This window comes from Paralichthys olivaceus, chromosome 18 (assembly GCF_024713975.1).
Source record: "Paralichthys olivaceus isolate ysfri-2021 chromosome 18, ASM2471397v2, whole genome shotgun sequence".
NCBI lineage: Eukaryota > Metazoa > Chordata > Actinopteri > Pleuronectiformes > Paralichthyidae > Paralichthys > Paralichthys olivaceus.
Genome location: NC_091110.1, coordinates 3,216,306 through 3,234,232, shown reverse-complemented (window position 1 = coordinate 3,234,232; position 17,927 = coordinate 3,216,306). Strand labels below are relative to the sequence as shown.

Genomic DNA, 17,927 nt, shown 5'->3' with positions numbered 1-17,927 from the left:
CTTGTTTGAAACGTGATTCCGTTCTGAAGAACCGTTCATGTTGAAGAACTTTTCATCATAAAGATTGAGTAGATTGGGTAAGTTGTACATTTTGGAATGCCTTAAACCCTTTTTTTGTGGAGTACTTGATGCAGCCCAGCCTCACCGAGACTCTACCTCCAGCGGCCCCCAGGTAAATTGAGTTTGAGCCCCCGGATCTACAGCATGTTGAAGTTTGGTGCTGGTGAATTCCAATAGACATTTCAAGAGGACACTGAAAAATAAACACACAGACATCCATGTTATTTTTGCCCTGGTTTGGTTCCTGTTGGGAGATGAGCTAACAATGACTATGGGGCTACCAAGGCCAGGGCTAGTTGATTGGTAGACAACTAATGTCTGAATATCACAATAAGAATCCTGAATCAAGCTGTAATTACCACTCATGGTTTGTCAACATCAATAACTCCATAAACCTCAAACCCCTGGAAACTTGCTTTGTTTGTAACCCAGTTCTATTTGATTGTGGTTTATCTTACTTAACATTCTTTGCATTTACATGTGTTTTCTATATTTTCCAGCACTTTAAATATCACTTTTGTTGCCAAATTGATGAAAACAGTTTACCTTCTTTTATATTTGCATGTGTTTTCTGAAGTTGCTGTGTGTGTGTGTGTGTGTGTGTGTGTGTGTGTGTGTGTGTGTGTGTGTGTGTGTGTGTGTGTGTGTGTGTGTAGGTGTCAGGGTCACAGGGGAGAACAGGAACTGTAAGAAGTGGAGAAGTAGGAGGGAGATCATGTGTATGTGTGAGCGGCATCAGCTGAAATAATCAAGGTCAAACTGGAGAGTGATATCGGACCCTTGGTGGTCATGGCTCAACATGAGCGGCCTGGGCTGTTGCAGGCCTCATGTCTGCGGCCCTCTATTGGTTTATAACTGCGTGTTTCTGAACTTATGATTGGCCTCTAGTTTTTAATCCTGCATGAGGGGGTGGAGCCCCCAGTGAGTGGAGCGTGAAAAGCTCTTTAACAAGAGACCTTCAGTCAGAGCAACTTCTCCACAGGTACCGTACCTTCTTTTCTTATTTCTCTCACAGACACTTAATTAGCTTCCTGTACTTACAAGTACATCTCAAATTGTCTGAAATCAGCTGTAGATTATGCATCAAAGAAGATATAGGCTGTATTTAAATTATTTTAGATATCTTTGTATGCTTGTGATGTTACTATGTTTAAGATGTCAAAGGTGGATCGAAGATAGAGGCATGTGATGATGACTTGATATGTAGCTGTGAAAATACAAATACATGTTGTAGTGTGAAGCAAGAAAGAAAAAAGTATATAAAAATATATATGTGTATATACACATATTTTTCTTTTCTTTCACAGTTACTATGAAAATCTTTCCCTTTCCTCTTTGAATCTTAATCATTTTAAATAGGCGTTGTTAACTCATCCGTGTCCTTTGGAGAGGACGAGGCTGGTCTTACGTCCTGTCCGGCACGTAAACCCCCCCCCCCCCCCCCCCCCCCCCCCCAAACCCCCACCCCACCTCCCTGGGAGTTAAAAGGTCACACTGATCAGGGGGAGGCGAGGCTGAGTCTGGTGGTTTTGGTGTAATCCTGACCATAAGACCATATGATCCACTGTGTCATTTAGCAGTCGGGGCTTTACCGCCAGAGGACACATGTATCACGCAGCCAGGGATGATGTCTCCTGTTGCAACTTACATAACAATGTCTACAAAGAGATGGAGATAATTCTCTTTATCCTATATTTTTTTTATTACCATCTCTGCTGTTCCATGTTCTCTGCCTCCTTCCCCGTTTCCATCCCTCTGTCCAGTTGACTTGGCCTCATGAGGGTCCGGTCTTGTGTTCAGTTCTGAATGTCACAGAGTCATGAGCCAGAGACGGTTTTGGTCTTGGCAGTGGATCCTGGCAGCACAACTGCCCTCCAGTGATCTATAAATAATATTATCATTCACCCAAAGAGTCCAGAGTGCTTCACCTCCACAGACTGAGACAGGAAAAAGAGTAGGGCGGGGGGGGATAAAGAGTCAGTAAATAAAACAATCACATGAATTACTGGGTGAATGCGTTTCACCTCACTTAGCAGTGCAGGAAACTGATTGTCTCACCTCTGACCAGGATTAACAGGAGTAATGACGTCTTCACAGCTTCCCTCTATATTAAGACACAGTCGCATGGTCTCTGTGAAGGACGAGCTGGAAGATGACCTTCCAGTCACAAGTTTCATAAAAACTAATCACATGTATCATTTTTAATCAGTTTTTATGGACTCAGAGATTATGGTCTAATTTCTAGATGAGAGCTGCCTCCTCTTTCCTCCCTCTGAAACTTCTTTGGGTATTAGTAATGACTGAAGTGTAAGTGGTCATATGAAACCTGCCATTCTTTGGGACTGTGAGTCTGTGATAATGCTAAGAGGCTAAGAGCATCTGCCACGTTCCTGTCCTCTAATCTTGTTAATGTATCGTACAAAAACCTGTACCTGGGGGGGGGTCGTCTCAGCAGCAGTTGGCCATATTGTCTGGAGATGGAAGCTGTGAGCTTGTGGTTACGACCTGGGAAGTGCACTTTGCATGCTTGGTGTTCTATATGTTGAAATGTGTTAATGCCACTGCAATGCAACATGGAAGCTACAATTAATGATTAGCATTCAGGAAGCATAACACGGAACTGTATAATGACAGACAAAAATGAATCAACGGTTCTAAAAAATAATTTGTAGTGGTGTGACATAGTGAAAATATAAAGATTTTGCTGTACACCCACACGAATATGATTGGACGTGGCCAGTTGGCTGGTAGCTGCAGATGTAACCCCGTGACTCTGAAGCATGAATGAAAAGGCTTCAGTCAATCCTTCTAATCTGCTTCTTATGCTGTAGCATAAACTTCCACACTGTTTTCCTTGTTCTGCATACAGTACATCATATTTGAAGAGTTTAACAATACACTGACTCTCTTTCTCTGCAGCTCTTTTGCTACTGACAGAGTCTGAAAAACGAGCAGAGAGATGGCGAGCTCTTTCACACGTATGATCTCTGGCCGCAACACGGCCGTGCTGTTGGCCAGCTTGGGCGCGGGAACGTTGGCGACTGGCTTCTTGTTGAGTGAAAACAGTTCTCTTGCTGCCGAGGCGAGGAAGAAGCTGTATCCTCCCAGGTAAGACAGAATGAAGGCAACAGATACAGTGTGACCGAGGCAGGGGCTGATTCCAGGACAGGGCCGGGGGGGGGGGGCTTGCCCCAGCATGAATCTAATTGGTCCCTGAGGTGCCAGTGTCCTGTCAGTAGTCTTACTTCACTTACTAACAGTACTATACAATAGATGACACTTTGTTAAAGCTTCTACACCGAACTAATTGTTGTTGATTTTGGCACCTCTGTGGACAACATGGGCATTTATTTAAAGGTACAGTGTGTAGAATTTTTTGATATCTAGTGTTGAAATTGCATGTTGAAGTTGAACACTCCTCACCTCACCCTCTCCTTCCAAACATGAAAAAGAACCTGTGGTAAACTTCAGTTGTCATAAAAACTCAAAAGGTGTTTAGTTTGTCCAGTCTGGACTAATGTAAAAAACATGGCTACCTCCATAGAGAGGACCCCCTCCATGTAAATATAAAGTATTTGAATATAAAGGGTCTTTTCTGGGGTCAAGAAAACTACACTTCATACAACTTAGATGAAATGAACTAGAGAAAACATCATGAGGATTATTCTACATTAAATATCTGCCAATAGTTCCCTTTCACCTAAATGTTACACACTGGACCTTTAAGTAGTGGGAAAAAAAACACTTATGTAGCAAGTTCAGGACACACACCAAGAAAACAGTGCGACACCGCAACTCTCTTTGGATGTTTTTCCTGTAATGATGTAACATGAAACAAGGACTGCATCAGTTTACGTCCTCTTCTCAGACCTATGTCTCTCTGCTCCAAATGCAGAATGAGAGAGAGATTCCTGGGCACACGTACCAAAGTGGGCCCAGGAATCTCCATTTACTGACAAATGGGCGATCTTCTAACAATATTAGCACCAACATACCCATTGAGTATTGAATGTGTTCCCCCTCTTCTTATTGTGGGTAAATGGAACATACCACCTGAGACATTACGAACTCACTCAATGTATCGGGGCTTAAAGTTGGCTGGAAACTCAAACCACAACATTACACACATCCGTTTGCAGGATGCGTAGTGATGATGTAATGTGTTGTAATTCTCATTGGGATCTCATCCATCTTGTTTGTAAGAGACATGGAGTCTCACTGCTGTAAATAGTTGCTCCACCTGACAACAGACATTAAGAATAATTTATAGAAAAAGGATTTTTTCTCCCTGATTGTCTCATTTATCGGAGGTCATAGGAAACAATATTAAAATGAGACTGTTTCATTAAAATCTCCTAGTAGGGCCTTTATATTGTTAATTTTCCAAGCAATTCAATGATGTGTGGCTTTGCTCAACAATACAGTGCGAACAATAAACAAGATATGACATAAATTTGCACCATACTGAATCAGGAATTGGTGCCTGGATGTTGGACATATAATAAGTTGTGGCCCCTTTGGCCACTGGTTTATAAAAGTCCTTGATCCGCCACTGGGCAGAGAACAGAAAGAGGCTTCATTCTCTGGGTTTTTCTCAAATTCCAGTGGATGGACGACCTTGATGAGTCAGTGAGTGGTCCAAGCTCTGTTATTATCTGCCCTGACAACACAGACACTGACTACGTGCTTCACATCACTTGCATATTTCAGACTGTGACTCACTGCTTTATGTTTGCACTAAAGAGGCAACTGAGGCGACATCAGTAGAAATACTTCATGAGCTCATTTGTGTGTTTTTTAAAAGTAAAAGTGTACAGAATCAACAGATGTGTTTTGAGGCCCACTGACAGTGCGGTTCATGTAAGCACATTTCCAATGAGTATGAAAAGGTCACAGGAGCCACGTTGGCACCATCCTGTGGTATCACCAAAGCTCTCGGGTTTCATCTGCGTTACCTTTGACTCACTCTCTCTCACCCTCCCTCTCTCTCGCACACTCACAGCCTCTCTCTCCCCCCAAAAACCCAGGTTAACCCCCCATCATCCAGGTCTACACACTGATAGATAGTAAATAGAAGAACATCACCTGTGACTGATCGTCAGTCCTCCAGTTTGTGGCTTTGGTGTTAAGCCTGTGTCAGATCCACATAAACTTTTTTATTTAGTTCATATGGTTTTTGTACATTTGAATTTGTGAACATGCAGAAAACTCCATCATAGAGGTCATTTAAGGCTGCTAACATAATCAATAGGGCTTCTGTACAATAAAATGTCACACAAGAGGGTCCATTCATGTATTTAAATTGCTTATGTTGAGTGATTAGCGGTCAAAACACCAATAATGCTAGTTTTGCTTTCTCTGAAAACTGTAAAAACTAGCAATTATTTGCATTGAACCGATTACTGTTTTGGTATATATTATTAAAAATATTAAAAATATGAACATTTTAAAGATTATCTAGTTTCCAACTAATTTTATATCAGCTGACTAATTATAAATTAAGTAACAATTCTTTTCAGATTGGGAGCACTGACTGGTTTCTGTGTGTCTGAGGTCTGACATAGTCCTGGGCTCACCTTCTCCAAAGGATGTCAGAATTTACTTTTCATGATAGTGACATTGTGAGAGCGCCTTACTGTCTTACTGTGTGTTTCAAACTGGATGCCAGGATGGGATCGGAGAGATGGTTTTTAGCATGTGATGTTTGATGGACTGGGTGTAGAAACTCTTTCTACACCCAGTCTACACCCAGTCCAAGATCTGCTTTGAAAGCACAACGTCTTGTTTAATTCCTCCCCTGTAGCTCTGACTACCCTGACCTGAGGAAACACAACAACTGCATGGCCTCCGCTCTGACTCCAGCCATTTATGCCAGACTGAGGGACAAGGTCACCCCCAACAACTGGACCCTGGACCAGTCCATCCAAACTGGAGTGGACAACCCCGGGCACCCTTTCATCAAGACGGTGGGGTGTGTGGCTGGTGACGAGGAAAGTTATGAGGTAAGAGAGGTCAAAGGTCAAAGTTTGTTTTCTATCAATCTTTTAATCAATGAATGACTGCAAAATTTAAAGTAGAGCTTAAAGTGACTTTTTAATCTTGGAAATACCTTTTTTTCCAAAGATACTTCGACTTTAAAACTCATTATTTCCACACACACACACACACACACACACACACACACTCTCTCTCTCACTTGACTTTGTTAACTGTTCCCTGCAGGTGTTTGCTGAGCTCTTCGACCCCATCATTAAAGACAGGCACAACGGCTACGACCCCAGAACCATGATACACCCCACTGATCTGGAAGCCTCCAAGGTGATTCCAGCATAACACCCCCACCACTCCTTTACCCCTGCATCCATACATTTCCTAAACCTATAAAATATTTTCTTTAACAGTCTTTCATATTTTCTTTTCTCCTTTCCAGATAACCAACGGCGTGTTTGATGATAATTATGTCCTTTCATCCCGTGTAAGGACCGGCCGTAGTATCCGCGGGCTGAGCCTCCCCCCGGCCTGTTCCAGGGCTGAGCGTCGCGAGGTAGAGCGGGTGGTTGTCACGGCCCTGGCCGGCCTGAAGGATGACCTGGCCGGACATTATTACAGCCTGGGGGATATGACGGATCGCGAGCAGCAGCAGCTCATTGACGTGAGTTTCATCTTGGCTTATTCAAAGGAGCAAGAAAATAATTTCCCTTGTCCCTGAGATCTTGGAACAACACACAGAGTCTTAATTGGAGATTCATACATTTTAGAGCTGATTGCTGATTAGAGCAGAACATTGATATCAGTTACAAAGTGTCATTGTTTACATTGAGTGTGATGGAGAAACGTTTTGGTTTAATTTTACATATAAAAAACTGTCAAATTGAACTGTTAAAGTTCAGTGGTTCTCACCCTTTTGGGCTTGTGATCCCTTAAAGTGCGGCATGTCCAAAGCTGCGTTTCCACCACAGGAACTTTACATATGAGCATTTGCAGGGAGTCTGTGCCATGCAAGGATCAGGATCTAAATTGAGTACCGAAGAAACAATATTTTCAGCTCAATAGCAGCAGGATCTGAATCTCCTCTATGTTAACTTTTCTCATAGTGTTGCTTGATTCAATGTATCGTCCTCTGCCTGCATTAGCACTGCTCTGTGGACTGAAGTGTAACAGCTTGCTTTGACTTATTATTTTTCCTCAAAAGTCTGACCACTCATCACATGTTACTTAACCTTTTTGTGGACATTTTCCCTCTTGAACAAGCCTGGAGGGGTGAAAATATTGTTTCTGTAGCTTGACAATTTCAGGATTTATATGAGAGTGGTATCAACCTACTCATCTAAGTCATGCAGGAAAGCTAATAAGTGTATTTCAAAAGTTTCTCAACCATTGCTCTAAGTCTGAAAAGTTCACCCTGATAATGTCAGTGATATTTGTACTAAGTCACAAGTTTTTTCCTGCTCAAGTCACATTATTCACAGCTTGCGATATAGAAAGTTTATAAATGCACATAGTCCCAGAGGTAATGTAGGTTCGGTTTTATTGACCTTTCTGCTCTGAACATTTCACGCTGCGACCACATAAGGATCACTTCCTGTTCGACAAGCCTGTGTCTCCCTTACTCACCTCGGCCTTCATGGCCCGGGACTGGCCTGACGCAAGGGGCATCTGGTAAGGCTGACGTTGTTCTGTGAAATCCACAGTGAAGAAAGGAAATGCAGTTTAAAGCATCCCCATCCTGAACATTACTGACCCACATGCCCTTCCCTGTCTTAGAATTCCTGATCTGTGACGTGCTCTCAGTCACTCATTTCTCCTCCTCTCCACTGTAAGAGGAAGTTTTAGATTCTTCCAGTGGTGGAGGAAGAAGCACTCTGATGTGACAACATGCAGATAAATATCTAATAAAAGCAGGTTAACAACAAATGTTTTTCAAGATTTCAGGAGCTTTTATGTCTCGGTAGAGCTCTGCACAACTCTTCCCTGAACAGGTCCAATCAGCCTCAGAATAGAAAACATTGAATCTTTAGTAATGCATCATATTCCATGAGATGATCAGATGTTTGTGTATGTAAAATCAGAGAAACTGTGGAGCAAAAAGTACAAGTATTAAATTCCATGATCAGGAAACTTAATTCTAGTCCTTAATTTTGAGGTACAAGTTAATTTTAAGAAGTTTTGAGGTTGTGGATAAAACAACACGTTTTTAAACTACAACACATTGAAATTGAAAGATGAAATCAATGTCTCCAACCATTTTACATCCTGATCCCAAACAGCAGTGTCGGGCTCATGTGTCAGATGTCTGTGACACCCATAGTGAATTTCAGTTAATATTCAAATGCTCCAACATATCAACTAAGAAAACAAAGATTGAAGAAAAAGTCCAAAAAATGAAAACAAAACCATAAATCAGGACCATTGTTTTTTCTTCTTCCTCTCAATCAACCACCAGATGACTCCTCAGATTTATCTGGAGTTCCTATATATACGTCTCGTTTTCGCTCGTGAAAATGTTCCCATCATTTTCTTGTTGAATCAGTTATATAACTTGTTTCATGATGACTTCTTGTGTATTATATGTATTTCATGCACTCTTATGATGTGTATGAGTTGTGTGTTGGTTGTGTCAGAACTGTTTGCAAACCAAATTGTCCTTTGCGGACAATAAAGACTTCCCTTAAGCCTTAACCTTAACCCCTAAACATATTGCTCACTCAGCATTAATCCTTTAATCATGCCATGTATGATAATACAGACGTCAGAGGGACCAAACCACAGCTTGAATTTTCACATCTTAGTGCTTATGTAGTTTTTCTTGTAGTTTTTTATGCAGGGCTTTTACTGGTAATGGAGTATTTTTGACACATAATTTACATAATGATACATTTGCTTCGTAAAGTATTTGAGTACTTCTTCCACCACTGCTGTCTCCACCAAATTATAGAATAATCCTTCTACTCCTCTTTAACATCCCCTACCTGTGTTTTCTCCCCCAACCTGCCTCCCTCTACCCCTCCAACCCTCAGGACCACTTCCTGTTTGACAAGCCTGTCTCTCCACTGTTGACCTGTGCCTTTATGGCCAGAGACTGGCCAGACGGCAGGGGCATCTGGTAGGGTCTGTTTGTCTCTCCTCCCTGCATGTCTGCTGTGTCACCATTTACACTCTAACCTCCACATGCTGACTCATGCCAGCAGGAGTGTATGAAGGGACTTTGGGGGTCCCATGCAAAAGGGATCCTGGGGCCCCCCTCTTAGTTTGGGGAACCAGGCAATTGCCTGCTTTGCCTACCCTCTTGCAATGCCCCTGCGTGCCAGTGATGTGTTCAACTTTGTAAATATCTTACTACATTATGTAAAGCTCCGTAGAAGCATGTTTCCAAGCAGCATGGATATATGACTGACTATAAGAAAGTCTGCTCCTTCATGACCTATGTGAAATGAAAGCAGCTATTTTCCCAGAGAGCTCTTTATTTAGTTCCTATATCTGGATGTCTGCAGGCACAACAATGAGAAGACCTTCCTGATCTGGGTGAACGAGGAGGACCACACCAGAGTCATCTCCATGGAGAAGGGAGGCAACATGAAGAGAGTGTTTGAGAGATTCTGCAGAGGACTCAAACAGGTAGAGAGGAACATACACAGAAAGAGGATGAAAAATGCTTAATGCTGCAAAAATCTTTATTAAAGCCTGAAGTAAAAAGTAGCTGTCAAACATATTTTAATTTAAAAAAAATTTCAGCAATAATGTAAGATAAGGTCAGGGAGCTTTTTTTCTGCCCATAAAGAAGCATTGTGATTTCAACAATTCAAATGTGCCAAATTTGGAGATAATAGTTTGGAGCATTGTTTTCATTCGACAGCAAACATACATAGCATGGGACTCTGTGCACTCAACTCTGTGCATGTCACATCTCATATAGGTGGAGCATCTTATCCAGGAGAGAGGCTGGGAGTTCATGTGGAACGAGCATCTGGGCTACATCCTCACATGTCCCTCCAACCTGGGCACCGGCCTGAGGGCGGGCGTGCACGTACGCTTGCCGAAACTCAGCAAGGTAATACATGCACACTTTCAGATGAATCACCAGCTGTCCTGTAACAGTCACAACTCTGTAGGAACACACACAGGATGCAACTTTACCTAAATTGACAAGAATAGTCTCTCTGGTTCATTTCGTTGTCTGCAGCGATGGAGTTTGGGCATTTCTCATGGAGCAGTAGGCTATAAAAGTTACATTTTTCTGAGAAATTTAAAGATGTTTCGTGATATTCTGTGTTTTAATGTCACTAAATTCCATTAAAACTATAATTAACAATAAATGTCTCCTACTAACAAGTGAACTGTTACAGTGGGTCACATGTTTCCTCTTCACCATTAACACACACACATTGTAGTTAATTGTGAATCAGTCCCCCATATACACTGTCCCACTGCACCAAAAATGTCCCCGACAACTTCATACTCATGTTTGTGTGAAGAGATTAAACCAGACTTTAAATGTATTCTGCAGAGGAAGCTCATATGACACAGTCAAAAGCTCCTAAATGGATAACTCTAGCCCAAAGCTTTAACCAAAAACTAAAATGTAATTAACTATATGGTAATGAAACCAATGTGTTTACAAAGTCAAATCCATATTAGTTTTATTTGTTCTTCTGCTCTTGGAAATCTTTCAATTTACTGCACCATGTTACAAACGATTGAAAACACTGTGCAGGACCAACGTTTCTCCAAAATCCTCGACAACCTGCGGCTGCAGAAAAGAGGCACAGGCGGGGTGGACACGGCTGCTACTGGAGACACCTTTGACATATCCAACAACGACCGTCTGGGCAAATCTGAGGTGAGGATCAGTCATGTTGCATTAAGAGATATTTTGTTCCTGCTGTTTATTTGTTTATGTTATTCAGGAACTTCATTTCCATCATCAGACTCATGAAAAGCCGATCGGAGTCACTGTTTACTGTAAGAATGAACTTTGTGTGTGTGTGTCTGCAGGTGGAGCTGGTCCAGCTGCTAGTCGATGGGGTCAACTACCTGATTGAGTGTGAGAAGAAGCTGGAGAAGGGCCAGGACATCAAAGTCCCAGCTCCCATTGCTCAGTTTAGGAAATAAAAGCTGGACTCACTGTGTTAGATGGAGGTCAGCGCTCTGTTCGGTGCTCCCTGCCACACTCAGCCTGTGGAGAAACCTCAGAATAAAAACTGTCCACTGCTGCAGAGGAGGTCCTTACTTACTCCTCCCACAAATCTTTAGGGTGGTCTTATGCTAGACATGATCTGCTGTTAGGGGGAATTCTACCTCACGTTAAGGTCTTCATTGTAACCCTGACTTTCATTAAAATCAAAAATATTTAAAAAATTAGACTGTATTTTTGACTTCTCTTACTTCATCTAATGTGTTTGTCTCATAAATCCTCCTTCATTCTTCCAGGAGAATGGAGACAATTTATTTAAAGGTTCAGTGTGTAAGATTTAAGTGAAACAATCTATTGGCAGAAATTCAATATGAAATAACCCTAGTGATGTTTTCACCTGTGTGTTTCATATAAATTGTACGGATTAGTGTTTTATTTACTCTTGAATTTGCCCCTTTATATTTAAATATGTTATATTTACATCTGGAGTGGGTCCACTCTACGGAGGCCGCCATGTTTTTACAGTAGTCCAAACTGGACAAACTTTTGAGTTTTTAAAACAACTGAAGGTTTCCACAGGTTCTCTGTCATGTTTGGAAGAGAGGGATGAGGTGAAGTGTAACAACATGCAAATTCACCACTAGATGTTACTTAATTCTACACACTGAACCTTTAGGGAAAACTACTATAACCTTCAAGGTACGGTACTGGGGTAAAAAACATTTGACCCCACACATTTCAAATTTGGTCAGAAAAGCTAATTCAGTCAGGAACACTTTGTCATGATTTACCCATTTGTTGCAAATGGGGATACAGTTATGATTGGTGCTGAAGGCTCCATTCTTTGGATGTTCCCTGGATTAGCCGAGCAGGGTGCTTAGATAAAACAAGGAACATATGTAGAACCCCTGTTGGGTGTAGCAGGTAATGTACGTTTGTTTAAAATGAATATCGTTTACCACGACCGTGTTTGGACTCAGTGCTTAAAAGGTGGAGGCTGGGGTGGTGGAGGCAAGTTGCCGGCAGCAGGTGTGGGTGGCAGTGTAGCTGAGCAGGGATCAGTGAGGATGAGGTGGTATTTAAAAAGACCGTTTTGGTGAGCATGGGCTGTGATTGGTGGGTGGCTGGCGAGCACCCTTAAACCTATCAGTAGCTGACAGCTGAGCACATGACTCCAAGTCCTGCATGAACTAACGCAACGCAATGCTCTTGGGCCTTGGGCTGTCGTCAAGACTCTTTTCTTGGAAACACCTTCTTTTCAGGCTCTGATTGCATTTTCTTTTTTAATCTATCTATTTTTTTCATTTCTTTTTGACATGGGTACTTCACTACTGTGCCCATGTGTGTACTGTTATTGTTATTTCCATGCAGCCGCTTTACTGTAAAAGTCTCCAAGTGGTGACCATCATGTAGTTCATCGTTATGTGGAAGGTTTTCACTAAGAAGTAGACTCAAGTGCTCAGAGTGCAGTTATGTTGACATTTTTTCTCATACATAGCTGCATAGTTATAGTAGCCCCGTTATGAGAGTGTGGCACGTTGCCATGTTATGGTGAATATTAGTAAATGATTGTATTAGTGCAGACTCACAGAACTGAACCTAAAAGTTCAACCATGATTTCTTTAAATAGATTTTCTCATTGGCTAATACCATACTGTGTGTCTCATAAGAGTAATGATGAGGGTCACATCTTTTTTCTTACTGTAGCAGCTCAGCATAAAGACAAGACACTTAACTTTGTATGAAACAAAAATACAGTGCTGATTTATATGGATCATTGCCCAAACAGCTCTTCATTTTACTGTAGCTTCACACACAATGTTTAATGATGGCATATAACTCAAAATCATGGAATTTATTTTCCCTATATTTTCAATTTACAGCACAAACAAGACAATTTATGTGCATGCTATCCAAACATGCAAACGATGGATCTGATCATTCCAAAAACGAATGAGATCCTCTCAACCTGTCACAGTATCATTCAGTCTGAACCTGTTTTTTTTTGCTGCAGTCAAAATAGAAAATAACTTGTAGTATAGAAACTGTGAATCAATGAACCTTGGTCCAAACAGAAAATAGAGCAAAACCAGTAAGAGGGTGGTACCAAGGAAAAACCCAGTTACCTAGAGTTTGGAGCAGGTTGGGGGTGCATCAAGTATTACAGCCAGCCATCCCACCAGGTTCTTCATTATGATGACCACATAGATTCTTTTTCATGTGGCCACATTTGAAAGGGGAGAGGGTGTGTTCTTGGGCTTTTTACTCTCTCAACATTAGATTAAATATTTAGCGAGTAGAACTGAGTTTTAGTCTGTATTTATTAGATTGTATTCCATTTTGACCTTTAGGACCTCGGCTGTTTCTTTCCTGCTGCTTTCAAGCCATTTTGCTTTAAGGATGTTTCCTCTTTTGTAAAGATGCCCCTGTCTACCCCTCATTATTCTGTTCATCAGTGGTATGGAATTAATGGATTGTTCAGAAACTTAACAGAGTCTTGGATATTTCAATGGTTTTCTTTGACTGTATGAACTTGTTTTGTTTAAGTGTTGCTTTAGCTGTGGTTATCAGACAGTTTCAATGTTGGGGTGACTGGAATCATCATATAAAATATTTGAATGTATCCTTCTTCAAAGAGACATTTGATTAAATCCGGTTAAAGGCAGAAAGAAAGGTACCCTGAGTACCTCACCAAAGCCACTAGATGGCAATGCTGCACAAAGTTTCAGGGTCATCTTGATGATGTGGGGCAGTTTAGAAATAAACACATCTGATGGTAACTGTATATGGATTTTTAATTTTGCTTATTTTTTTCGATATTATTACATGTGTATTTTAAGTTTTTAAAGTGACTGGTTAAACAACAAAACAAGAAAATGTTACTTAACACTTTTATTTATTTTTTTTTAATTTATTTACATTTATACTTTAATTAAAATTAATTTCCACTTGTCCCTCATCCAAGTTCATCTGAACAATCTCTTCACTCTCTTTACAATTCTGCCAAAAAACTTCCTCATCCTCTTCAGTCTGCTGACTCTGGCAGGACGAGTGTCTTCACAGAGCTGTGTCTCTTGAGCTGCATCAGGTAATTGTTGGCTCTCAGCTGCAGTGTCATCACATGGGGGGTCCAGCTCTTCAACCCTGACACTGGAGTGAGGAGGAGCTGAGCCTGTGTCCTCTGACTGTGCTCCAACTGATGCTTCCTCCACCCAGGGGTCTTCCTCAGCCACAACATCTGATGAGCCAGCAGCTGCAGTCTCATCACATGGGGGGTCCAGCTCTTCAACCCTGACACTGGAGTGAGGAGGAGCTGAGCCTGTGTCCTCTGACTGTGGGACGACTGAAGCCTCCTCCACCCAGGGGTCTTCCTCAGCCACAACATCTGAGCAAAAGTCTTCCTCATCATCGTAGTCGTCCAAGTCTAAGACCCCCATGCTGTCCAGACAATGCATTACACTGAAAAAAACACAAATCAGCAGATTAGTCAGTGAACAATCAATCAACAACTCATTCCCTTAATACATCTACGACTGAAACCAGTTACTTACTATGGGCTTTCCATGTTATCCATCAGGTGGACCATGGTAAGAAAGGGGTGGGAGAGACCCCTCTGTGGCGTTAGCCTCCTCCTGGGGTCAATCTGAAGGAGGCCTTTTAGCAGACTGACGAATGCTCTCCTGTCCTGGAGCTCAATGGATCCATTCAGCACTGGGTGAAGCTGGATTTCAAACAAAGTAGGTGACAGTTGAACTACTTCATGTCTCTCAACAGCAGAGAAACTTGGTACTTATTCTTTCTTTAGTAACGAAATGGACGACTTACTGTGATCAGGTCATTCAGGCTTCCAATGTCACCGGCCCACTCCTTGACCTGGATGCCAGTCCCACTTTCAAACTCACTTGGGGTCTACAGGAAGAAAACATGTTGGTCAGTTACTTTATAATGTGTTCAACATTGGAAAGAGCTATTGTCTGAGTGGGAGAAAAATATTCTAAAACTGGTTAAAATACCTTTATCGACCACCCTGGGTTGCACCAGTGCTTGTCCTCCATGAAAAATTGGTGGCTGTATATTCCAGCCTTGAGGAAGTCATCATCTGGCTGACCCAGCATGTCTACAATTCCCTTCATCTGGACAGAGAATAACGAAAATCACATCAGCCAAAATCAAGTCTCCTGTTGGTCTGAACATGTTTTTGTGGCCGAATGTAACAGTTGTTGCATTTAAATCTTTGAATACTTACTCCCTGGTACTCGCAGTCCACTGAAAACGGGTGGTTGGCGAGGTAAAGGAAAAGGAGGATGCAGCCCAGACCCCACATATCAATGGCCTCTGACACAGGGAGGCCCAGGGTGACTTCAGGTGACCTGTGAGTGAAAACAAGAACCAACATAAATACAAAGTCAAATTCATCATGTTTGCTGAAGACAATTTCTGCTAGATCATTTACAACACAAACACACAAGTGCACAGGTTGGCACATCGATCCTACCTGAAGCCTATGGGCTGGGTTTTCATGCCACGCGTGTTCTCTGACCTCATGAAGGACACACCAAAATCGATGAGTTTCACCCTGAAGGGCTCCCTCTCGTGGTTCACCAGCATCACATTGTCTGGTTTGAGGTCTGTGTGGATCACCCCAATGCTCTCCAGTGCGGCAAAAGTTGTCAGCAACTGCAGAAACAATGTCAAATGTTATTTACAGATCTAGAAGACAAACAGGTATGTTACCACTCGATGATGGATTGATTAAGGAGTCACATCATGTTTACCTGGTGAGCAATGGGCCGAATCTCACTCAGATTCAGCGGATGTCCACGTCGTTGTTGCAGCAGCTGGTACAGGTTCATGTCCAGCCGCTCAAACACCAGACAGGTCTGTCCGCCGTCCTGAAACCGCTCAATGAAGTCGACCACGTTGCTTTTGGTGGGGTCAAGAGCGCTCACTGCCTTAAGCATCCACATCTGTGGAGGAAAGAGGAAACAGGATATAGGAGGTGTAGGTGACACAGCATGGTCTCAACAGTTATTCTAAGAAACAAGTTAGGAGTAAGACAATGTGAAACAAAACCTCAAAATGAACAAGATTACATACCTCTCTTCGAGCAGCATCCTCACGTTTGAGGATTTTGATGGCCACTTCTTGGGATGTGGCCATGTTTACGGCCTTGACAACTTTGCCAAAGGCCCCCTCTCCGCACATTTCAGTTATGAGGTAGCTGTTGGTGCCACTGCACAGTATTTTGCTCTGTGGTGCCTCAAAATCCCCTGACTGCATCTGTTCATCTGTGACCAAGAAGAAGAACATAAGAAGGTTACAATATGGAGTCAGCAGGGGCAGAGTGAAAGCTGGTGCCATTAGCCCAACATTCAATGCTTCATATTCCCCTTCCTCACCCAGCTTCATCAACCCTGAACATACAAATCATCAACCCTGTTGTTCCCTGAACTTTAAACAACACATTCTGCTTCATCTCTTTCCTACTAAACAAATCTTTTTCTTCACATTGTGGATTATACAACTTTTTGACTTTGTTCAACAAAAGTCTGCTCCTTTGACATATTTACCTGGAGATATCGTAGACATAGTAGCGTATTTGAGTAAATGTACTCAATAATTCCCAGTTACTGTTTATTGAAATATACATACCTGCTTTATTTTCTGTCAAACAGCTGTGTGAAACTAGATTTTCTGCCATTTCGTATTTCGAGTACTGTGGAAATTGACGTTTCTCTTCTTACACCAGCGGTGGTTTGCAGCAGGTAGTGACGTTCTCATGTCAGTTGTAAAGGAGTCTATACCCAAAGTGCAGTTTTGATACATCAAAGGACTAGAGGCAACCTGTTCCTTTTGGACTAGAGGCAACCTGTGCCTCTAGTCCTTTGATGTATCAAATTGTTACTTTCCACTGATCCTCTGATGGACAGTGATGGACTCTCACTGAAACTTAAACCAATAATGTTGTTGTCTGTGTATCATATCACATATAATCACAAAATGACCTACGTATACATGCAACCTGAATTATTTTTCACAGCAACATTGTGTAAAGTGAAATCAAATTAATACATATGGTATAAATAAATAAATAAACACAATTAATTCATTTTACTTGAGATTTATCTTTTTGTGTGTCATCACAACCGTGAACGTGAAACAAAGTCGACAATAACCCACTGTAGGAACAGGTTTCCATTCAAGTCAAAGAAAGCAGATAATATGAGCACAAATATGCCAAGAATTAGTTAAAAAAAAAGGTACATAATATAATTTATATAATCAGAAATATCAGCTCATCTCTGCCATTCAACTGCATAATAATCAAATACTGATCAATACTGATCATGAAGCTGAGGCTGCAACTTTGTAAGGGTTATTATTATTGTGCTATAATATTTTCATGATATCAGTGGTATGAAATGGTTCCAAAGTGATGACAATGATATCTTTTATCACAATATTTTCTGGGTCAATATAATATACAACAACATTTGCTATTGTGACAGACCTACCATATTATTTTAATTTTGCACCAAGTTCGAGGTTTCCTTGCACTATTTACAACTTTAGTTCTTCTTTCATATCCAAGCTAAATTGGTATTGTACAATGAAACATCCTGAAATAAATTGATATTGAATCCAATCTGAAATTTCACTGAATCGAGACCTTGTGAATATATCTGATGTGGGAAATCAGTGGCGATACCCAGCCTTAGTTGGACAATATGAATAC

General features: G+C 41.5%; 2 protein-coding genes across 4 annotated transcripts; one reads left to right on the top strand and one right to left on the bottom strand.

The window, feature by feature from the left end:
- Nucleotides 1–857: 857 nt before the first annotated feature.
- Nucleotides 858–11,418, top strand: ckmt2a (creatine kinase, mitochondrial 2a (sarcomeric)). 2 transcript variants are annotated; one of them, XM_020081542.2, is made up of 10 exons: nt 858–1,042; nt 2,980–3,168; nt 5,864–6,062; nt 6,283–6,378; nt 6,491–6,712; nt 9,078–9,163; nt 9,552–9,675; nt 9,974–10,108; nt 10,772–10,897; nt 11,053–11,418. In XM_020081542.2, the coding sequence occupies exons 2-10, from the start codon at nt 3,020–3,022 to the stop codon at nt 11,167–11,169; spliced, it is 1,254 nt and encodes a 417-aa protein (XP_019937101.1). In that variant the 5' UTR covers nt 858–1,042; nt 2,980–3,019; the 3' UTR covers nt 11,170–11,418. The 2 variants fall into 2 exon arrangements, with proteins under 2 accessions (XP_019937101.1, XP_069369929.1); XM_069513828.1 differs by lacking the exon at nt 9,078–9,163 and adding an exon at nt 7,634–7,719 and having other exon boundaries at nt 913–1,042.
- Nucleotides 11,419–14,070: 2,652 nt separating this feature from the next.
- On the bottom strand, nt 14,071–16,997 carry LOC138405421 (homeodomain-interacting protein kinase 2-like). Of its 2 annotated transcripts, none has more exons than XM_069513826.1 (9): nt 16,844–16,997; nt 16,289–16,479; nt 15,967–16,158; nt 15,687–15,868; nt 15,438–15,561; nt 15,205–15,324; nt 15,017–15,100; nt 14,743–14,912; nt 14,071–14,650 (listed from the first exon to the last, which is right to left on the bottom strand). In XM_069513826.1, exons 1-9 carry the CDS (start codon nt 16,890–16,892, stop codon nt 14,158–14,160), a joined length of 1,605 nt encoding a protein of 534 aa, XP_069369927.1. In that variant the 5' UTR covers nt 16,893–16,997; the 3' UTR covers nt 14,071–14,157. The 2 variants fall into 2 exon arrangements, with proteins under 2 accessions (XP_069369927.1, XP_069369928.1); XM_069513827.1 differs by lacking the exon at nt 16,844–16,997 and adding an exon at nt 16,762–16,795.
- Between the last annotated feature and the right edge of the window lie 930 nt (nt 16,998–17,927).